This window comes from Amblyomma americanum, chromosome 3 (genome assembly GCF_052857255.1).
Source record: "Amblyomma americanum isolate KBUSLIRL-KWMA chromosome 3, ASM5285725v1, whole genome shotgun sequence".
Lineage (NCBI taxonomy): Eukaryota > Metazoa > Arthropoda > Arachnida > Ixodida > Ixodidae > Amblyomma > Amblyomma americanum.
Window position 1 is genome coordinate 164,660,223 of NC_135499.1, and position 22,314 is coordinate 164,682,536.

At 45.9% G+C, this 22,314-nt stretch overlaps 1 protein-coding gene across 5 annotated transcripts in view; it reads left to right on the plus strand.

The window, feature by feature from the left end:
• The window catches only part of ctrip (E3 ubiquitin-protein ligase ctrip), a 102,840-nt gene that overhangs the window by 73,054 nt on the left and 7,472 nt on the right, over positions 1-22,314 (plus strand). For all 5 annotated transcript variants that reach the window (XM_077658626.1, XM_077658625.1, XM_077658628.1 and 2 more), the window contains exons 28-32: positions 4,366-4,508; positions 7,825-7,978; positions 10,069-10,167; positions 13,451-13,559; positions 16,780-17,057. In XM_077658626.1, the coding sequence (XP_077514752.1) occupies positions 4,366-4,508; positions 7,825-7,978; positions 10,069-10,167; positions 13,451-13,559; positions 16,780-17,057 (783 nt within the window). The remainder of the gene's footprint in view (positions 1-4,365; positions 4,509-7,824; positions 7,979-10,068; positions 10,168-13,450; positions 13,560-16,779; positions 17,058-22,314) is intronic.

Here is a 22,314-nt window from a genome sequence, read left to right on the forward strand (position 1 = left end):
TGCTTTTCTTTCACATTGGACTTATCCTGTGTTTCTAAAGGTCTCAAGAGTTAGGGAAAATTTCAATATTTTTTTAATAGCCCATCTTTGTCCACAACCCTAACTAACATGGTGAAAGCTAAGTTGCTGGTGGCCCGCTTTGGTCCTGGGTCTTTAATGCATGAAATACTGCATATCCACTTGGCTGATACATAAAAACAGGATGAGATTTGCGATCTGTCATTGCTGTATTGTGTGTTTGCTCATAAGCATTCTGCACGTGTAAGTTACTTATGCTTTACTCTATGGTGAGTAAAGCAAAAAGGAGCTTGGTTATGGGCACTAAACCAACGAGACGGCAGCATTGCCATGCTTGTAAAGCATGTTTGCTTGCCACGTGAGCTAGTTGGACACAACAGGTGTTGTTCATTTGGATAATCCAGATTAACGTTAAGGCATGTGACAAACAGCACTACAAAGTGCATTGTGATTTGCTTCAGTACTGCATGATGCTACAGCATGATGTTCAGAGACTTGTCATACAGTGATTAATACCCCTGTCACACTAGCAAATTTAATGTCATTCCAATCAAATGTCATTCGATGCATCGAATGACTGCATCGAACGTCATTCGGTCTCCTTCAGTGCTACACGGTAAAAAATGTCATTCGAAAATAATGGCAGTGACGATCAATGAAAAAAAAAATGGCACAATTCAAACACATCAGCGCGCATAAAAGATGTTTGAAATTGTTGTGTAGTGTTTTAAATGTGAGTCAGAACATTTCTGTGCAATATTATTAGCGTAAAATATTATTTCTGGCCATTCTGCAGCACTTTAGCCATTAAAATCTAAGCCAAGTACAAAATCAACGACAAATCCGATAAGCGTAAACAAACAAAAAGGCTGACTTGGCAGCGCGCAGAGTCCCGCACGGAGCGTAGTAGTGACTTCCAAAATGACTTCCCATCTAAACTTCCCAATAATGACTTCCTAGCTAAACAAACATGGAACGCCAACTTGCAAGAAACACTCAAGTAAAAATGATCGATGGTCGCGAGAAAAGCCCTGCTTCACGCTCGGCCGTTGCCATTGGCTGCTGCTGGGACCGGGAGTAACAGCTATCCACGACAGCTTCTAGTGTGAAGAGGTTGACACCAAAATTAACATTCTTTAGCAGAACTAAATAAATACAATTTCTAACTTTAGCAGTGCGCATGCTATTTTTTCGCGTCGCTTGTTTCTGCTGCGCATATGGTGTCCTGAGTACACATTCGGTTCGACATCGAATGCGAATGAGTTCCCCAAACTTATTCGATGGCGAATGCCATTCGGACATAATGACATTAAATATTCCCGTGTAGCAGCCAATTAATGACATTAGGTACTAATGTCATTCGATCAGAATGGCATTAGATGTGCTAGTGTGACAGGGATATAACAAAGGTTACCGTATAAACGCGTCTAAGGGGGAGTCTGGTCTTGAAGAAAAAGATTGTTAATGATGTCACAGTTAAGAAATCTTCAGGGAACGTGTATTTTTGTGTGCTGATTCTAAATATGGCATTTGATTTCATGTAAAACAATTCGCTGAGCACTTATGTAATTTTTATGCATGCATTTTGTGAAGAACTTTGAAAAAATTTGCTGCTGGAAACTTGTTGAAATGTATGCCAGTGGGTTCTCTTGACACCAAGGAATGCACTAAGGGTAAAATTGTCTTCTTGCCTATAATAGAACTTAAAAGTTGTTGCTTCAGAAATGTAAAGAAAAGCGTGTACAGTCGACGACCGATTTTTCGGACCTTCTAGGGACCGCGAAAACGTCCGAAAAATCAGGCAGCCCAGAAAATCAAATTTCACCAAAAAAATCACGACCTTATTGCCATTATGCTGGAGGAAGAGGTCAGTTGTAGTTGCACACATTCTAAAGCTCCTGTCGACCAAATTTCGTCGCACGACACATGCACAGACGACGGGTGGCGACCGCTTTCACGAGCTCGGCCTGTGATGAATGCACGGGTTGGGACAAAGTCTAAACGGGAAAGCGAACATGCCGCTGCGGAAACTGCATTGCGCCCACAGTACGATGGGCCCAGAACGAGAACGCGAAGATGGCGAAACAATAAGCACCGAGAAACGGCCAAATCAAGCACTCCGTCGCCGTTGGTCTCCCTTCATTAGGCCTAGCGACTAGAGCCAAAATCTGCATCGTATTTGGTGATATGCACTCTGTGGTGGCTTGCGTATAATGAGGGGCGTCTTGCCTGTCATCGAAACGCCAATTATTTACGATTTTACGATAGAAAAGTCAGGGTTGCGGTGCGTTTTGCCGCGGATACGCTGACCTCGCTTTAAAATGCACCATTTCCTCCCACGCTCGCCGTCTCCGTGAAGCCGTATGCCTCTCATGCGCTTCGCTGCTACCTCTTTCCGTATTTGAAACGAAAGACTCGGCATAGATGAGTTCCGCGAACTCTGACTGCTTGTCAAGTTCGTGCGGTGGAAGACGTTCAAAAACCGTACGAATTCGAAACCACGCAGGCGCAATGTGCCGACTCGCGCAGAATTTCAGTATCGCAAGAGGTCCCCTTTAAGCCTGAATTTCGTTTTATCTGATTAAGTTTTCGATCTCTCCTGCAGTTTGAATTAACGAGGTCCCACTGTACGCATTATATGGTGGCTTGGGTACTTGCGGCGAGTGCGAACGAGGTCCTAAAAATCGAGCAGTCAGTTGCGGTGCGTGCAAAATTTCAGGCGCTCTTACACATTGGCTCTATGGGCCGTGTCGCGGTGCTGCGAAAAAGTCCGAATAATCAAGCATGTTCGAAAAATCAGGCGTACGAATTTTTGGTCGTCGACTGTTTTCCTGTTTCTGAACTGGCAGCTTCAATACCCTTTAACTCAAGTTCTATGATAGCCAGGATGATAATTTTACAATATCCTGAAACAATTTCCTGAAAAATTAGTAATTTTCTAATTACCAATTTTTAGGAAATTGTTTTACATGAAATTAAATGACATATTTAGAATCAGTGTGCAAAAGTACGTTTCCTGAAGATTTCATAATTATGACTGCATTAATAAAATTTTGTTTTCAAGACCAGGCTGCCCCCTTTTAAGGGCCGCACTTAATAGTATTCCCATATTTGAGGGCCAATTTTCGGGGTGCGGCCCATGCACGGGATGTGCGAAAAAAAAAATTTAATTTAAAGCACACCAATCAAGGAATGAGCAGCATTTATTCTACATTCAGTTGTCACTCGCGGAGTATTCCGACTCCAAGCTGGTGCTGTGCTCCGGTGCGCGCTCATCCCTCAAGAAGTCGCACAGCATGTCTGCTGTCAACGCGTAGCCATTGTTCCGCGCTTCCATCACTTAGCAGAGCAGCTCTTCTTCCAGTTCGGGAAACTGGCACGGCTTGCCTCGGAAAGCGCGTTTTTTGCAGCTTGTGTTCCTCAAGGCATCCTTTTGGTTTCACCATCATCGGACGCACTTCTCTGGGCCATGTCGAATTTCCTGCCTGCCGCATGCTTGCAGTACTCGACTGCAAACTCTCAGCCGTGTAGCTTGCCCATCGTGCTAAAACTGCAATGCTCGGTGGCAGCATGCAAAAGCCACAACTACGATGAACTAACATACCACCACAACTCCCGTGCCTTTGTCAGCCACAAAGGGCTGGACGGGCTGGAGCTGGTGATACTTATGTTGATATGGATAGCGGAGCTCACGGCATAAAAAAGTTGATGATGATGATGAGCCGCGGCCTCTGGAGCCATCCATGGGCGTTACCCGGAAGCTCCTGTGCGCATGCATCACCTCCGCGATCAAGGGCACCGTTGCTCGCAGCCGGAGCTGAACATGGAGGCCACAGCACGTGCTTATACAAAGTTTGGGTGTGGCGCTTACAGGGATATTATTTTGTTTTTAATATTTCCTTTGAGAAAACGGGGTGTGGCCTATACATGGTACATGGGTGCGGCCCTTACACGTGTTTATACGGTATTTCCTGCTAAGGTTCCTCGAGCAAAATAAGTCGAGCACTGATTTTGGTCGCTTCAGTAATGCACCTTGGTTTCATGTGTCATTTTTCTTCGCTACACGTGCAAATTGCAGCAGAACAGTTTGGATGACACCTCCTCTATTTAGCTGGCCTTTGCAGTGATTCATGGTTGTTTGCTTTGCAGTGTGCATGTCTTACTCCAGTTGGTGTGCTTTTGTGTGTTGTCTCATGCTCGGTCTACAGGTCCCAGCTAGGCAGAGTACATCAGCTTTATCTTAGTGTTCCTTTTTGTGGTATAGAAAATGTGTTTTGTGTTTGTGCCAAAGGCTCAATTATAGCACCTGCAAACATGCACTGACATGCTATTCTCATTTTGTTGCAGCTTCATTCCTACCAGCCTGCCCTTCCCAGGTCAGAGTTTGTCAATAGCAAACTGACAGCCAAAGCTAATCGGCAGCTGCAGGACCCCCTTGCAATCATGACTGGCAACATCCCATCTTGGCTCACTCAAGTTGCCTACGCATGGTGAGTGGGTGCTGCAACTTTCTGTGCCATTCATCCGTTTGCTAAAGTAAAATGCTTGCTATATAGAGGCATGGCATGCAGAATAAAGCGTGGTAGTAATATTCGAACGAAATTTCTTACTGCCTGTCTAATGTGTTCAAAGGAAACTGTTGGGGGTAGAGAGATGTCGTGCATGAAAACAAATCCAATTAACAGCCTTGCAGGCGCTTACAAAGGGAGCGAACTTTTCTGATTACAACTGAAACCTCTACTGTGCTGTTCAGGAAGCAGGAAAACTGTGTTCTCAATAACCTGAACTCTAAAGGGAATGAAAATTTGTTTGAATTTTGCAGTGTTCAGATGAATGAGATTCTTGTGTAGTATTCCCTTTTTCTTTGTGTTAAGGCTTTTATAATGTAAAAATGATGTAACACCACTGACGTTTCATGGGGTCGTCAGTGGGGAGACAACTTGGGGACTTCATTTGTGATTTCTTAGCAATGCAGTCACCTGTTTGTGCTGAAAAAAAATGCTGGTAGCATTCCCGTTAGATAATCTATGAGTCTAGCATTGCTTCTCGTTTTTGTTGAATTTCTTGCTTTGTCACTCAGGAGGCCTACTGCAAATCATGATCAATGAGTTACAGGCAGAGCAGAACAGTTGGTATAAAAATTAACATGTAGAAAACCAATGTAATGTTCAACAGTCTAGCAAGGGAACAGCAGTTCACAATTGGCAGCGAAATGCTGCATGTAGTAAAGGAATACATACGTCTACTTAGGGCAAATAGTGACAGCTCATCCGGATCATATGAGGGAAATAACTGCAGTCGAGCCCGCTTACAGCGAACGCGAGCGTCATGCGGAGTCCGTTCGTTATATCCGAAGTTCGTAGTAAGTGGACTACAGCTTTAAAGACAGTTGCTTGTCAAAACACAAAATTTTTTGTTTGCGAAAAAGTCCGTGATGGATGTCTGTTTTTGCAGCGCAGATCCTATGAGGGAGGTTTCCAGTTTATTTAAAGCAGAAGCGTGCTCTTCGCCGAGGCCCTTGGCCTGTACAAGTTGTCTGAGGCTCTCTATTTAGCCCATTGCTACAGGCGCGCTTATCGGTGCTGGCTCCGAAGTTTCATCCTCATCCGATTCCTCCGCGTCACCCTCGTCCCGCACTTCAGAAATGATGCCCTCGTCCGTTCACGGTTCCACGGTGTCGGCGTTGTTATCGACAGAAATAAAATCATTCCAACCAATGTCATGACCCCCCATGTCGGAATCGACGACGCGCTGCCACAAATCGCCGCCGGGCTGGCCATCTTGCGAAGCATCAGGCTCGGCAAGCCACTGCTTTAGCAGGGAATAATCTCGTACAGCACCCAACTTTTGAAGAAAGGTGGGCCACTGACCGGTGAAGGCTCGTGAAAAATTCATAGAAGCGAATGCATGCTCACAAAGTAATTCGTTTTCGAGGCAATTTTAATACATTAACTCCTATGGGGATTTCGCGGGGAATGAAAAATACTTCGTTGTGGCAAAAATTTCGTTGAAGCGGCATTCGTTGTGCCGGGATTCAACTGAATCCGGTACAGTTTCAATATTTGGGCAGCTCGCGCCACTCACGAAAACACAACTTGCCGAAAACACGAAAAATCCGTGCATCGCCAGCGGCGAGTCAGGCTGTCAACATGGCGGGTCAACGCAACCACGGTGTCTTCCCGGCGCCATCAGACAAGCCAAATGGTCTAAATGCGTGGTAGTGTCTTCGAATTTTGTTCCTAGACATCTGTCAACGGCGCGGACGCGACGCTGCGCGAACACTGACACTCGAACCGTAGAATTAGCACAGTGTCTACGACAATGGTGCGCCGAAAAACTCAATTGCAAACTTCACAGCTGTACACATCGGGGAAAAAAAACTGCCCAGTAATCATGCGAAGCCCCTATTGCAAAACAATTCAGTTTTCACGATCGTGCTGCGTACCTACAATGAGCGGCTAATCATTTTTTGAGCACCACAAACACAACCTCAGACTCGAGCCACAGCATTTCCGTGACCCCCCCCCCCCCCATGAAAGCGGCCACTGCCTTCGCGATTCGAAATACCCCGAAGGTTGAATGCTTGCCGCGCCCTCTTGCAATGCTTGGTCAAATTAGAGCAGGGGTTGCACGCGCCGGGTAAGAACTTGAAACAGCCAAAGCTCACAGCCTTTTTTGCACCTGAATAAAGCTTTGCTTTACTGAATACATTGTATTTTTGACTTCCTCGCTGTTGCGGCGCAATTAAAGCTCGACTGCTTTAGATTTTCTCGGGTGGTCGTTTATATCGAATTACCACTTGTAACGAATTTTTTCGCTGTCCCGCTGACTTCGTTATAACGAGGGGTTAATGTAATACACTTCTACAAGCAGCAGAGAACCATCACCCGCAAAAGTTAGCGAGCCCTTCCCGGCGTTTTTTTATTGCTTGCATCCTCCTCCGTCGCTCGCATCTACGTGTACATGTTGAGAGATGGTTGTTGGTTAGATTCTTTCAGATGTCAGGCAGCTACCATGGCTGCGGCCAATAAGCGGAGTAGATCCGGTGGGTCAGGAAGCTCTCCCCCGGAGGTGGGGCCGGAGGAGGAGTGCCGACCTTCCAACGTGCAAAAAGTGACGAGAGGAGAGAGAAAGGCGCGAAGACGCTAAAATTCAGATTTTGACTACAGATAACTTTGTTTCTTCAAAGCGCATAAAAAAATTATTCCTGGACAATATTCGTGAAGTGGCGTGCTTTAACATCCCAGGCATACCACAACTTTATTAGAGCCCATTTCAGAGCCCCAGACAGGAAGCGGGCACAGTGGGTGAGGGAACAAACGCGGGTTAATGACATCCTAGTCATGTGAAGGCAAGATAACCGGTGGTCCTTAAGGGTAACAGAGTGGATTCCAAGAGAAGGCAAGCGTAGCAGGGGATGACAGAAGGTTAGGTGGGCAGATGAGATTAAGAAGTTTGCAGGCATTGGGTGGGTGCAGCTGGCAAAAGACAGGGTTAAGTGGAGAGACATGGAAGAGGCCTTTGCCCTGCAGTAAGTGTAGTCAGGCTGATGATGATGATGCTGCTGCAATCTCCCTTTTTACTGTAGTTTTCCATTCGAAAGCATGGAAAGATGCCATAATAACATGAGTGCCCTCGCATTCTTTTTATTATTCTTTGGTGAAGATTGTTTTGTATAGTATTTTGAGTTTGTTGTTTAATGCAGTTGGTGGCATATACATTCACACTCTTACCATAAACTTTTTTACCCTGTTGCCTGTTCGTGTGACCTGACATGACTTTACTTTCATTGTGCCCTTGTTGCAGCCCCTTTCTGTTTCCTTTTGAGACTCGACATCTCCTCTTCTACACAACTTCGTTTGATCGGGACCGTGCCCTGCAGAGGTTATTGGACATGACACCCGACCTTTCTGGTTCAGACAACAGCGAGAGAGTCACCCCACGGTTAGACCGCCGCAAGGTGGGTTTTGAATGAGTCAGGTGTTTTGGCCTTGCCGATTGATGCAAGAAAATAATTAATCAGCACCATTAGATTATAGGTGACATTTCCCACAGTGCACTGCAAGCGTGCAGTTTGTGTAATTCCTTTCTATCTATAAGTGGACCATTAGGCCTTCTTTACTTTATAGGGATGTGTGATTACCGAAATTGTTGAATGCAAATCGAATATGAATGCAGGAGACTCCCATTAAGACTAACTCGGTTAAGACGAAATTCTCTGATAAATTGAACAATGTGAGAGCAGTTTAGTTTTCTATAGGGCTGAGTGTAAAAAATATCCGTTTAAGACATACTGTCTTCAGTTAAGACAAACTTTTGCAGCGACCATAACCACGGCAACCCCGTGCAGCAGCATGTATATAAAATGCTTAAGATGGGCTTCTGATAAGATGAACAAATTTTCTGGTCCCTTCAAGTTAGTCTTAAAGAGATTCTGCTGTATGAATAAAAGAGCCTTTGTATATCAAATATCTGTTCAGTAAAATAAATAGGCAAATGTTGTTGCCCCCCTCTCACTTTTTTTTTTTTTTTTTCAAAATAGTGTCTTTGCATCCGAAGTAAACAAAACTAGACTGAGTCAGCATCATACGAATAAAAATTTACCGATGATTACGCTTCTCGGTAATGCGGTTTTTAGCGCAGCTGCTGTGGTATTTGAACTGCAGGCGACTGCAAGCGGAACACGCAGTGTCGCATGGAGATGGCTCTGGGTTTCAGCCTGGGCTGGGCCTGGGCACAGCGATCCGCCGCTGCCGAGTTTCCCTTCGGGCAACGAAGCTTGCGCGCTACTATGGTGCCATCTCTTAGCAGGTCGCCGTCCTGGAGCCCTTCTTCACGCTACCGCCCTGCTGTCCTCCACATTCCTCCTCGCGCTCTCTTCGCTTTCGCAGTCTTTTATCCTCCACGCTCGGTCATGCCAACAATGGCGAAGCACGCCACTCAATCCAGGAACAGACGCCTGAGAGGAACATGAAATTCATGAATAGACACGTGACTCGTGCTCTCTTCGCTTTTGCAGTCTTTCATCCTGCACGCTCGGTCACGCCAACAGTGGCGAAGCATGCCGCTCAACCCAGGAACAGACGCTTGAGAGGAACGACATGAAATTCATGAACAGACACATGACCGGCAGCTAAAAATAGCATCACCGAACCGTAGAAATGCTGAAAGATTTTTTGGATTCGGCGGGACCTGAAAAATGGTCTGAATAATCCGTGAACTTCCCTTCACTTTGGTGCGAAAAACCAGCTTTAAAATGTACGATATTCGCCGTATTCTGCATTTCATTTGCAAGTGGTAACATTAGATTGCATTCAAGGAATGCGCCACAATGCACAGTGCGCTGTGCAAAAAAAGAGTTCCCTGGTGCAGTGACAGTTCGGAAGACCGAGAGAAGGAACCCACTGGAAGAATTGAGAACGCCCATGTCCCCCCACCTGCCCCGCGACGGACTCTGCTGCTATCCAGTTTCCAAAGCTGTCGCGTGCTCTGATAGCAACAGTAAGCTTGCGATCATTTAAGCGGCGATGAGGAACAAATTGGCTGGTTGTGATGCAACAGCGATGCCCGCTCGCGTCTTTGCTAGGTCGAAAAACGAACCTTCGGTTGATAAAATTACCTCCACTGTATTGCTGGCGTCTGTTTTAGTTCTACCGGTCTGGACACTGTCCGAAATATCAGTCGTTAATATGTGCATGTCCATATGAGGTGCCTGATGGTTCCTCAGTAAAGTCAGAATTATTGGGCAAGTCTGGAAAATGTCAAGCTATAACGAGATACAACATATAACCTTTGTACTGTTTTCCTCGCACAGATAATCCGTCCAGATATTGCGGTTTTGCCACGATAGGATTTATGAAGGTCTGTGGAGTAACAGATAGCTGGCAAATATTAGGAAACTTGAATATCAATTTGCCAAATCAAATATGGACCGAACAATAAACATGTTCAATTCATACTCGAAATTTCAAATATTCATGTTATTGGCAATCGAGTTGCTTTGTTGCCCTTAGTGATTGTGCACCAACTCTTATCAATTTTTCTGTGCAGAGGACGGTTGCACGGGATGACCTGCTCAAGCAGGCAGAAGTGGTCATGCAAGACCTTGGAAGTTCAAGGGCATTGCTTGAAATTCAGTATGAAAATGAGGTAAGCAGTGCTTGTTTGTGCCAGTTTTTTTTCTTTCAGTGACTCTCTGCTGGGGAGTACACAACTTTCAAATAGCAAAAAATAGTCAAATATTTTTTTTTGTTCATTGTATCCACTCTTATGCCTCATTTTTTATGCTGTCTCAAAGTTTCATTGCTGAAATCCACCGGGGAGTACCCTAAAAAGATGCTTTCATGAACTGTGGTGGCACTGCTTATTGGGGAATGCACTAAAAATGGTCATTCTTCTCTATTTCGGTTTTCTGACTAGATGCTCTCCTAATGGAGCAGATTTATTCAAGACTGTTCTGTCTGTTTTGGCCCACTTTGTTTTATTGCGCTCACAAAACTCCATGTATGCAATAGCAATCTTGGTTTTTCATTTTTATGGATTGCATATTTTTGGTGTGACATCTTGTTATAGCTTAGACATGTCTATGCATGAGAACAAAACGTTTTGTTATGGTGAAAAAAATCTAAGATTGTCATCATGAGTGGCATGCATTCAGAAGTGCAGTAAATGTTGAACCAGTCTTTTGCCGCATTTTTTCGAGCCTGCATAGTTTTCACAAAGCGTGGTAGAGAAAAAAATTTTTAGAAAAAAGGTTCTGATATATTGCTGAAATTTTGTACACTTGAGTTTGAAAGCATTACTAACGTGCAAAAAAAATCATCAATATCCGCCAAAAAAATAAAGTTGGTGTTGAATGCTGCGTCCCCCTTAAGGGGAAAGGTGGTCAGGATAGGGCATCTTACCACGCACCTATACTGGGAGAACTTCGTTATGGGTTCAGAAGTGGTGAAAGCTGAGGTGATAGCCTTGTTAATGCCTATCCAATGGATAGAAATACCGTATTGAATTGTGTAATTTGTGCACTGTTTTTTCAATTAAGGCTTCAAAAAATGGCTGCGCAAATCACACTAAAATTTTCTCAGCACGTCCTCAAAAACTCAACAACGGTCATAATGCGCAGTATATACGGTATACAGTAAAAGCTCGTTAATTCAAACTTCACGGGACCGGGAAAAAAGTTTGAATTACAGGAGCCGACGGGTAATTCGCACTCAAATAATTCGGACTTGTAGGATATTTCGGACCTCGATGAGGCACCGTCAGTCAGCCCATAGAAGCGCATACATATTCGCCATGGATATTTCGGACTTCAAAAGTCTGAAAGTTCGATTTTTCGGACTAATTTCAGTCACCTGCGGGCCAAAATCTGCCATTTTATCGGCTTTTCGCCGGTGCAAAAGGCGTCATCTTGGATTGAGGTGGATTTACTCTGCAGTTGGATTGGCTTGACATAATTTGTGTACCTCATTTTTGCCAGTAGAGGTCCCTCCGATCTTTGAGACTTCGAAGTGGCAGTGGGATTGTCATCTCTGTCAACTTTCTTTTGTTGACAATGATGTTGCAGGCAGTATCGCTTGTCTCATACGTTGAAAATTGAAAATTGGCTGTTGGGGAAAGGAAGTTGCGCAGTATCTGTCTCGCATCTGGGCAGACACCTGAACCGCGCATTAAGAGAAGGGATAAAGGTCCCTTGGGACTGAGAGAAGAAAGGAAGAAAGAGGTGCCATAGTGGAGGGCTCCGGAATAATTTCTACCATCTGGGGATCTTTAACCTGCACTGACATCGCACAGCACACGGGCGCCTTTGTGTTTCGCCTCCATCAAAACGCGGCCGCCGCGGTCGGGTTTGAGCGCGGCGGCCGCGGTCGGGTTCGAACCCGTGCGCCCTAACCACTGAGCCACCGTGGCGGGTCTCATACGTTCGCCATTCGCCGTTTCGTCACTTGGGTTCATCTGACTGCGTCGGCCGAGGGGCGCTCAGTCTTCACGAAGTTACATCCGTTCGCCGTTTTGTGATTGCATCCGGCGGTTCCACCACTTTGAACAAACAGTTCCTTGTCTTTGCGTGTGTTTGACGAGCGGTGTGGTGCACACTCGGGTTGTGAACAACATGGTGCCGCTGGGTCTGTCAAAGAAGTGCGGGAAGTATTCAACTAAACGCCGTGACCTTGCTGTCTAGCGTGTACAGTGAAGGTACTACTTTGGCGCAAATACAGGCGCAAATCGCTGTCAGCAAGAGGAAAAATCAGTGAAATTTTTAATCCGATTTCATATCAATAAAGTGATTTTTTTTTTGTATTGCAAGGATTTTTCGGACTGTTCGATTATTTGGACCATTTTTTGGGTCCCTTCGAGTCCGACAAATCGGTCGACGACTGTATCACATGTTCGAATTATCGAATGGCCTCGAAAAAACTGACAAGAACCATTTGCATTACAGTATAGGTACTGTATTTACTCGCTTAATGAACCTACTCGCATAATGAACCCACCTACCCCAGATTTTTGCCTAAGAGTTTGAAAAAAAAAAAAGTTAGTCGTTAACGCTTCCCTCCGTTTTGCACTGTCGCAGTCCACAACGCATTTCTTGGCAGTGCTCCAAGATGCTGCACAGCGATAACATCACGGTGCGTTTACCCTTTGACGTTAGCTCTATCAAGGGGGAGAAGCGAACTTAGCAGAGTGCTAGCGCTTGTCCGGTTGTGCAAGCCTCGTTTTCAGTATGGTTCGCCTTAAGGGCAACCCACATGGAGCGGCGGACTGCCGCCGCACCGCCGCTGTGCAGCGCCACAAGCGGCAGAAAATGGGAGGCTGCTGCCAGGATTTAGAAACGCAGTGAGTCCATATGCTTAGTAAAACGCTGAAAAGAACAGCTGTGCATTTACAATTAAGCATTTCTTTGTTCAATGACGACAAAGAGGAGGAATTGCTTTGAGAAATATAATTATGAAGGACGCCTGGGGAAATGGATGATAACAGGTGGCCACCTAAGGTATTTAAATTAAATACTTGTGCAAAAGAAGCAACGACTCACAGTGGCGGAAGAGGACTAGGAAACTTACCAGAAAGTGTGCTGAAATAGCTTTAAATGACTGCTGAAAAATGCCGAGAATGAGAACTTGATTAATTGAATGAAAAAAAAGCACTTTAGACCGAATGACTGTGATCCCGGTGACTTCGAATTAATGAGAATTTACTGTATCTTGGTTAGGGTATTTAATAAATAGCCCATTTCAATCATTACGCACTGTGCGCTGTGTAGCTGCATTTGGAGCATGTCCTCGTATTTTGAGGCCATCCTTGTGTTGCCATGTGCTAGCATTGTGTGTGCATTCATGCCAGCATGAATGCCTGCTTGTAGCTTTCTTTTTATTTGACAAAACTTCATATAGTGCTGTTAAGCTATAGTTTATGCACCAATGCTTTACAGGTTGGCAGTGGTCTCGGTCCCACATTGGAGTTCTATGCGCTAGTCTCCAGGGAACTGCAGCGGTCAGACCTGGATATGTGGAGAGGAGAGACTGTGTCTGTTCTCAAGGGTATGTGCTGCAGGTTCCTCTTTTCTTTTTGTCAAGTGTTGTAATTTTGTAGCAGTGCTTCAGGGTGCACAGTTATGCAGGACAAGCCCCCACTGATGTTAGTCATTACTTTCGTGCTGAGAAAGTGCCAAGGATTTTCGTCAAGACAGAGTTCAAGTTGCAAGATTGCGATTCTGGCTTGGCAGTACTATTGTGTTTCTGTAGGGTCTATTACTCTGGGCATATACCATATGAACCTCTGTGGTGAAGTTTTTATATTCGCGTGCTGAACGTGGAATTTTAACCACATGCTGTTTAATGCATCAGCATAGTGCAGTCTTAGTCATTCATACCCCTGTCGAGCGCACAAGTTAAGTGCACTTACACGGAGTGCGCTTCAGCGTCCCGAGTGACTTTTCAGGCTATGCGGTGCTAAACAGGAAGGAAAAGGGGACTAGTAGTAAAAAGAAAAAACTGGTGACACGAAATGAGCGGAGTTTTTGAAGAGGCCAGCAAAAAAGAAAAGAAATTTAAGAATTGACTGCTTGATGTAATAGCACAAATAAAACAAGCTTAAATTGTTTCTGACAATTAAAAAAAACTTTTTATGTACCATACATATTGTACCTTCAAAGTCGCAGCTGTTGAGGTTACGCACTTTGCTCTAAGTGTGTTCCATGAACGCACTCCAACCGGAGTGCACTTATAGCGAGTGACACTCTCCGTAACTGCACTTAACTTGCCCGCTTGACAGGGGTATCAAGGACCAATAGGGTCAAAAATTTCTTGACCAGAACAATAGAGAGAAAAGTAAAACATAAAAGCTAAAAAATGACACATTGTTAGACTCCATGAAGAAAATGGAACGCAACGTTGGAGCCAGTTTTCTAATTTTACCACCATTATTGATTCAACAGCACAATGAAATTCATGCAACAAACTAAGATGCAATTAAGAACTAGATCATTAAAAAAATTGCTGACCACAGTGCATATGCAGATCACCTAGCTACTTGCCAGAACAAAAAAGAATTGTGGTTCTCTGAGCTATAAATGCTAGGATATGCCACTTAAAAATTTGCTCAGAGTCCAAAATTTGCATTCTGAGAGAAATGAGAAAAACAGAATGCTGTTTATTGAAGTAAAATTCTAAGTTGTCCATCCAGTGGCCATGGGAAATTGCTAAATAGCCTCCCGGAATGTAGTCAGCATGCTTACTAGCATTGAAATGGTGCTTTTCAGCGTGCACTGCACATTTTCTGCCGACTTGTGCAGATTTCAAACTAACAATTGCGAAGGTCTTGCGCTGAGCGGTTTGGCAGCGGTAATCAGGGTGTCTTCAGTTCCACCCAAGAAAGCTGCCTTGCGCTCTGTTGCGGTAGTCGATGCCATCTGCTGCAGTTCTCCATGCGCTTTTCTTGTAATTGCTTCGACCTTAGAACGTTGCAAACGCATCGGGGCGTCTCGCCAAACGAGACCGCTGTCCCAGGTTTCAGTGTCTGCGGCCGCCGTTGCGGTTAGGCCTAACCCGGTCCCCACATCGCAATGCAATTTGGGCGGTGGTATATCCGCGATGGTTGCGGTTTCCGTGGAGCTCTTCTCTGAGTTGTCAATGAGTGACTTTTGAAGTGAAAAGCTTTGTACGCCAACTTTTCGAGCCGTCAGCGGGCCGGCAAGTTCGACCTTGAATATAGCTAGAGGTCAAACCATGAGCATAACTGGTGGTAGTCAGGTTCGACACATGTCAGCTACAGCAGAGCTTGACTTTGACCTTGACTTTCGGTCAAGCGGAAAGCGTCTGCCGGCATCGCATGCGCAGGTTATGAAATGGGTTCTCCATAAAACGCTGATGCACTTTGATGCATTCAGCGGAACAACGCTAAGTGTGATTGATGTGACGCCTGTCGAGTGCGGCAGATGTGCGCTGAAAATGGTTTTTGGGGAAAGGAAATGGCGCAGTATCTGTCTGGAATCTCTGCGGACTCCTGAACTGTGCTTTAAGGAAGGGGATAAAGGAGGGACTGAAAGAAGGAAGGAGAAAGAGGTGCCGTACTGGAGAGCTCTGAAAAAATTTCGACCACCTGGGCATCTTTAACATGCACTGACATCGCACAGCACACGGTCGCCTTTGTGTTTTGCCTCCTTCGATATGCTGCCGCCACAGTCGAGTTCGAACCAGTGCACTCCGGATCAGTAGCGAGCGCCCTAACCACTGAGCCACCGCGGCGGGTGTAGTTCCATCACCGCGTTGCGGACAGGAGGAAAGGAGGCTTCCCAGGTGTGCTGCCTGCTCCCTCCATGACGTCGCACACCTTGACCGAGCGGAGCGGAAAAGCGTCTGCTGGAATCGCATGTGCAGGGCATCAAAGTGTGTTCTGCATAAAACACTGGTGCACTTTGATGCGTTCAGCCTAACGCTAGATGTGTTCGATGCGACGCCTACCGTGGAGACCGCCAGTCGCTTGACCACAAATGTGGCCAGGGAGATGCAGGTTTTCGCTTTCGGCGAGGGTTAACCAGAGCTAAACCACCAGTAATTTTTCCTATTCTTTCCGAACTCTTCTTTTCGAAGGCGCACCAACGACGATACTCAGACAAGGTGGCTCCCGCTTGTGGCCGGCCGCAGACGCGTCAAACAGACGACGGGAAATGTGCCAGCCAATCGGATGACATGTTTTAGTCATGTGCACCGACTAGCGAATAGCAGCGCAAGTTGCGGTATTTTTTTTTCCGCCTTTCTTTTTTTCAGGAACCATCAAGGGAAAAAGGGCAGCAATGGCGCAGAATTTAACGCGAAAAGCTGCTCTTTCAAATGAGACCAAGATGGTGGCGATCACAGCCGGTGAATGACGGCTGCCTATCGTGGAAAGAGCACAGTTTTCGCGTCAAAATCTGCCCAGGGTGTGTGCGGATTTGCGTTTTTTAATCATATTACAGTCGAAATGTTGACTCTGGAGTTATAGAAATTCAGACTAGTAGAACAGCAGCTGCAGATTTCAAAAATTATATTCTTGAAAAATCTATTTTTTCGCAATTTTTTTTGCCCCCAGAAGCCATCTCCCCCCCCCCCCCCCCCCTTTTTTTTATGGGGGATTTGCTCGTTTTCACCGCATTTGGACCACTGGCTTTGCTTTTTGCTGGAATGGTGCCTAGTAGATAGACTGCACCTCTTTATTTTTGTGTTCCCTGGCTTTTTAGTGTCACCTTTGCTTCTTCAGCTGTGTGTCACTTCCGCATTGCAGGCGGTGAGGAGCCAGTGCGATATGTGCATAGCCCGTGTGGGCTGTTCCCGCTGCCGCTTGGGAGGAATGCCAAGGTGGGCCACGTGAGCAAGGTCCGCTCCCGTTTCAAGCTGTTGGGCAAATTTGTGGCCAAGGCTCTTATGGACTCACGGATGCTGGACTTGCCCCTCTCACTGGCTATGTACAAGTGGATGCTTGGCCAGGAAGGCTCGCTCTCCTTGGCCGACATGGACTCTATTGATCCAGGCCTGGCACAGTCTCTGAGACAGCTGCACCAGGTCAGGGGCCTCCTGCTTGCTTGTCACTCATATCTTGTGCATATGTGAGCCAGTATTCACAGTGTGTTGTGTGCGACATGCAACAGGGAAACTAAATAAGGACCGTATTTACAAGTATATAATGCAGCCACGAATATACAGTCGAACCCACATACAGTCGAGCCCACTTATAATGGCCCCACTTAAGACGAACGCTCGCTTATCACGAACAAGTCCTGTGCGACCGTCAAAATATACATTAGGGCTATGGCGCTCTGTCTCTGCTACAACGAACATCCGTGGGCCTAGCTGATCGGCTACAGCGAACACCTTGGTGCCGCGGGCCACATGCTGAGATCTGACGAACTTGTGCTGTGCAAGCCGCAACAAGCGGCTTTCCCGATTAATCTCCCGCTGCATCTCGCCGAAGGCGGGGAGCAGCAGTTTCCCGGTCTATCTCCCGCGACATCTCGTCGGAGGCACGGAGAAGCGGCGCAACACGCGAAAAGCGCCGAAACAAAAAAAAAAACGCTAGCTGAGCTCGGCACGCGTGAAGAACACGCAGGTCGAAGAAAAGGACGAAAAAGTTGCAATGCTTTAACATCACATTTTGCGCCAGTGTGCTGAGTGACGTCAGTGCACGTTAAGGAGTCCTCCACCTCTTTCTTCCTTTTTCTCACTCCCTTCTTTATCCCTTCCCTTAGAGCTGTCCGAAAAAAAGAAAACAAACCTTGCTTCCTTTTGTGCTAGGCATGGAGGGGGAAAAAAAAAACTATGGAGGGTGCGTCTGGCGACTGCTTCGAAGCCCTGTCGTAAAAAAGAAAACTCCATACCACGTGATAGCGGGCAGCGCGGAAAACTGACTGCTTGGCTGGCTTGGCGTCGCGCTCCCTCTTCCCCTATGTGCGAGGTGCATTGTTTCCTGCTGGTGTGCTCGCGTACCCATTCAAGATGGTGGATTAGTCAGCATCTACATTGGCTACGACAGAAGCGAAAAGCTTTGGACTTGGCCACAAAACTTCTGATATTGAAAGACCTTTCTCAAGGCGCGAAGAACCACGAACTGTTTAAGAAGTATAGTTTGTTGAAGTCGACTATATCCACCATACTGAAAGAGAAGGACAAAATTTACGAGAGTGCCGCCACAGACTCCGCGACGAGGAAGCGCGTACGGAAAGCTACGTATGCAGACGTTGAAGATGCGTTCTTAAAGTGGTTTCCTGACGCTCGGGCCCACAATGTTCCTATCAGCGGGCAGCTGATGTTGTCCAAAGCAAAGGACTTGGCATTCCTCCTGGACTTTCCAGATTTTCCCCCCGGCAATGGTTGGCTCCATCGCTTCAAGCTCCGCCACGGGATTATTTTCAAGTGCATAAACGGCGAATCGGCAGCAGTAAACGACGAAGACATCAACACGTGGTTGTCTACAAACTTAGCCCATATATCAGGTTATGTTGAAAGGGACGTGTATAACGCCGATGATTCTATCAAATGCTCCCTGGCAAAACGCATGCTATGAAGGGCGACACTTGTGCTGGCGGCAAACACAGCAAACTGCGGATCACTGTGCTTCTGTGCACAAACATCGACGGAAGCAATCGGTGCTTGTCATTTGTCATCCGCAAATCAATGAGGCCACGTTGCTTCCGCGCTTATGTACCTGTGCGGTACAGGCACAACTCGAAGGCGTGGATGACACGAGAGTTCTTCGCGGAATGGCAAATCGATTTTGACAGCAGCATGGCAAAGAAAGGGCGCTAAGTTCTGCTCATTCTGGACAACTGTACTGCCCACCATGTGCAAGCTGCCTTAATGGCAATCGAGGTGCTTTTTCTTCTGCCAAATGTGACATCAAAAGCGCAACCGCTGGATATTGGCATAATACGGTCATTTAAAGCAGGCTACCAGCACCGTGTTGTGCAGCGGATGCTGATTACTGTTGATCGTCTTGCTGCCAATGTGCCTCTCTAGGTCCCGCTGTACTCGGCGGTAGGAATGATCAAAGCGGCTTGGATGGAAGTGACGGCTGATTCCATCCGGAATTGTTTTCGCAATGCCATCATCGGCAGCGCACCTGAAGCAGGCATTGAAGACACTCAGCAAAGGCAGCCTGACGCCGACTTGTGGCAACGCGTTGTTGACGCTGACCCGGCCGGTCACGATGTTGATTGGCAAGATTTTCTTGATGCGGACGACGCTGCTGAAGTTGCGGAGTCCTTTTGTGATGAGACGGCCATCCGGGAAGTTTGTGCATCAAGCGACCCCGAAGCATCAGACGACGAAGAGCCATCAGAGCCAGCGCCCGTAAGCATGGCCACAGCAGTAAACCATATTGAGGCACTTAGAAATTTTGTATATTTTAAGGCCTTGGGGGACCAACACATCGCGGCTTTGAACAGACTTGAAACCGCCGTCATCGGATGCGCGCTGAAGAGGCGGACGACGATCACCAATTCTTTTTTCTCAATACATTTTTTGATTGATTGATGTCGATTTTTTGTATGTGGCCAACATATCACAAACTTCTGGATATAACAAACGAATTCCACGTGATGTTCAAGTTCGTTATAAGCGGGCTCGACTGTATATCGAACTTGCAAAAAAAAAAATGTGTACGAGTTCAATATAAGAGTAGCAGTAAATTTAACAACATACAAACACACTGCGACGAAAAAATTATTTCTATAATAGCCATTTACTGCGCGCAGATTACCAAGCGAAAAAGTCGTGAATTTTTTTGTTCCTTCCTCTTCATTTCTTCTGAGAGAACACATTCTTCCAGGCTATTGATGGTTCCAAAGAGCTGAGATAACAGCCTTTTATCGACATGCAATAGCGACGAGCCATGCAGAGCACATCGAAGCACGTGGGCACAAGCTCCATCAAGTCCTCGTCACCGGTCGACTCAATGGTGTCCTGGTTATCAGACGTTCGGCAATGTCTTCGCCTGCAAGCTCCTCCCCGCCTCGGATCTCGGCATCGTAATCTATGGAGACAAATCTGCCAGTAGCTGCCCCATCACAAATCGCACCAGGAAATTTGACAACCGGTTCCGCAAATCAAGGCCCCTGACGGCTTCGGCAAGCTGACCTGACAAAGAATTTGCCCCATCTTCTCCAGGAAAGTGGAGACCAGAATGTCAGAAGCAGTATAGTTTAGTTTTTTACATCATTCCACTTTCTGCTCAGCCGACCCAGCAGGCCGTGGCCCTCTTTCACTGCCGAGATTCTTGCAGCAATGCCCTGCACACCGTGCATAGACAGAGTACCTAAGAGGTCGATTTTTAGATCTTCTCTATTTCTCTGGCTCTGTACGTTTCATGTAACCAATCTTCACTGTGCAGAATATCCCCTGGCCCAAGGGTTGAAGCACCGACGTAGCATTCGGTGGCAGGAAGCAAAGTTCACTGCTTCGCCAGCGTGTTGAATGTGCTGCTTTTGAGCGTGTGGTGTGCTGTGCCTCTGCATCTTGCCTTTGCCTACTGTGTTGCTGCAGTGGCGACACCAGCAAAGCGGCCGAAGTACCAGCCAAAAGACCTAGCCATGAAAGTGGAAATATTGAATGCACTCAAGAATGCCGTTTCACACTGCAACGTGATGGACAAATACGAAGTCTAAAGAACAACCTTGACCACATATGTAAAAAATGAAAAAAGTATCTTAGAGGCATACAACAGTGTAACCTTCAGTTCCAAGATAAAACGACTGCTTACGTTGACCCACCCGGAACTCAGAACCCGTACTGCGATGAATCACAAGCGCACATCAGGCCTAACTCCCTGTGCTTGGGCCACTAATTTGTGTGCAGGCTGCAAGGTTCACCGTGAAAATCAACATTGAGAGTTTTAAAGCCTCCGAAGGTTGGCTCGCCCGTTTCAGAAGCCGGCACAGTCTGAAGAATGTGTGCAGCAAAAGAGCCTCCATGATCTAAGAAGTGATCAAGGAGTGGTGGGCCATTGGGCTTCGTGAACACCTGGCTGCATGTGACATTACAAATATATTCAGCGCCGTCAAAACAGCGTCGTTAAGCATTCCCGGGCAAAATGATCACATTCAAAGATGACCCTTGCACAGCAGGAAAACGCAGCAAGTACAGAGTTATCGTGCTACTTTCCGCCAACATGACGGGAACAGAGCGCTCGCCACTCAGTGATTGGGAAGGCGCAAATGCCAAGGTGCTTCCAGAATGCGAGGCACCACCTTGCTGATTACGAAGCTAACAGGAAGGCTTGGACTATATTGAACATTTTTCAGTCCTGGCTACATCAACTTGTCCGGTGCTTTGGAGTCTAGAAATCCATTCACTCCTGGCTACATCAATTAGACTGGTGCTTTGAAGTCGAGAAATGCAAAGTCCTCATTGGTGTGGACAGCAGCAGTGCTTACTGCAAGGTGTTGGGCCTTGAGTGAATCAAGCTGTTTTCTCCCTCCGAATGCCCATGGATCAGGGCATAATTCATTATATCAAATGTAAATACAGAAATCACGTGCTACAATGCATGCTTTTGTGTATGGAAGCTGGGAAGAAGTACGATCTTATGGTTCTCAGTGCTTTAAGGGGGGAGGCTCCACTTAAAGAAAAAAATTTTGTTTCTGCACCAAATTTAATCAAATTGCACACCCATGACTAGTTTTTCATGCTGATTCCAAAAATGTCATTGGTTTCATGATAGGGTCATTAGTTATTGAGATAAACTTAATTACACCCTTCTCACTAATAAGAACAATTAAGAGAAAAAACACATTAAGAAGTTTATAAATTGCACTTGGTTGGGTTCTAGAAACAGAAATGAATACAATGTTGGAAACAGTTTTTTTAATTTTACTATCATAAGTAGTTTTTAAAGACATTGAAACTCAAGGTACAAATAGTGCCTAACTTGCAATCAAAAACTAGAGCAAATTAAAAAATTTCTGAACCTTAATTACAAATTCTACTCCCAACATTGTGTAGACTACACATATGGCTACTTGCTAAAAAAAGAATTATGGTTCTATCTGCCATAGCTGCTGAGATATGCTAGTTTGGGACATGCTACGAGTCTAAAATTTCCATTTTGAGAAAAACAGCAAAAACAAACGAAGTGGTGTTTATGGCAAAGTACTTCAAATTTATTTATATACTGGCATCAGCAGACACTTAATAACCTCCTGGAAGGTAGTCTGTCTGACCAGAGTTATTAAAATGGCGCTTTTTGAGTGAGCGCTGAAGATTTTCTCGTTCACCAAGCGCAAGCTGACGATGGAGAAGGTGTCGCCGGGTGGGGCAGTTGCGGCGT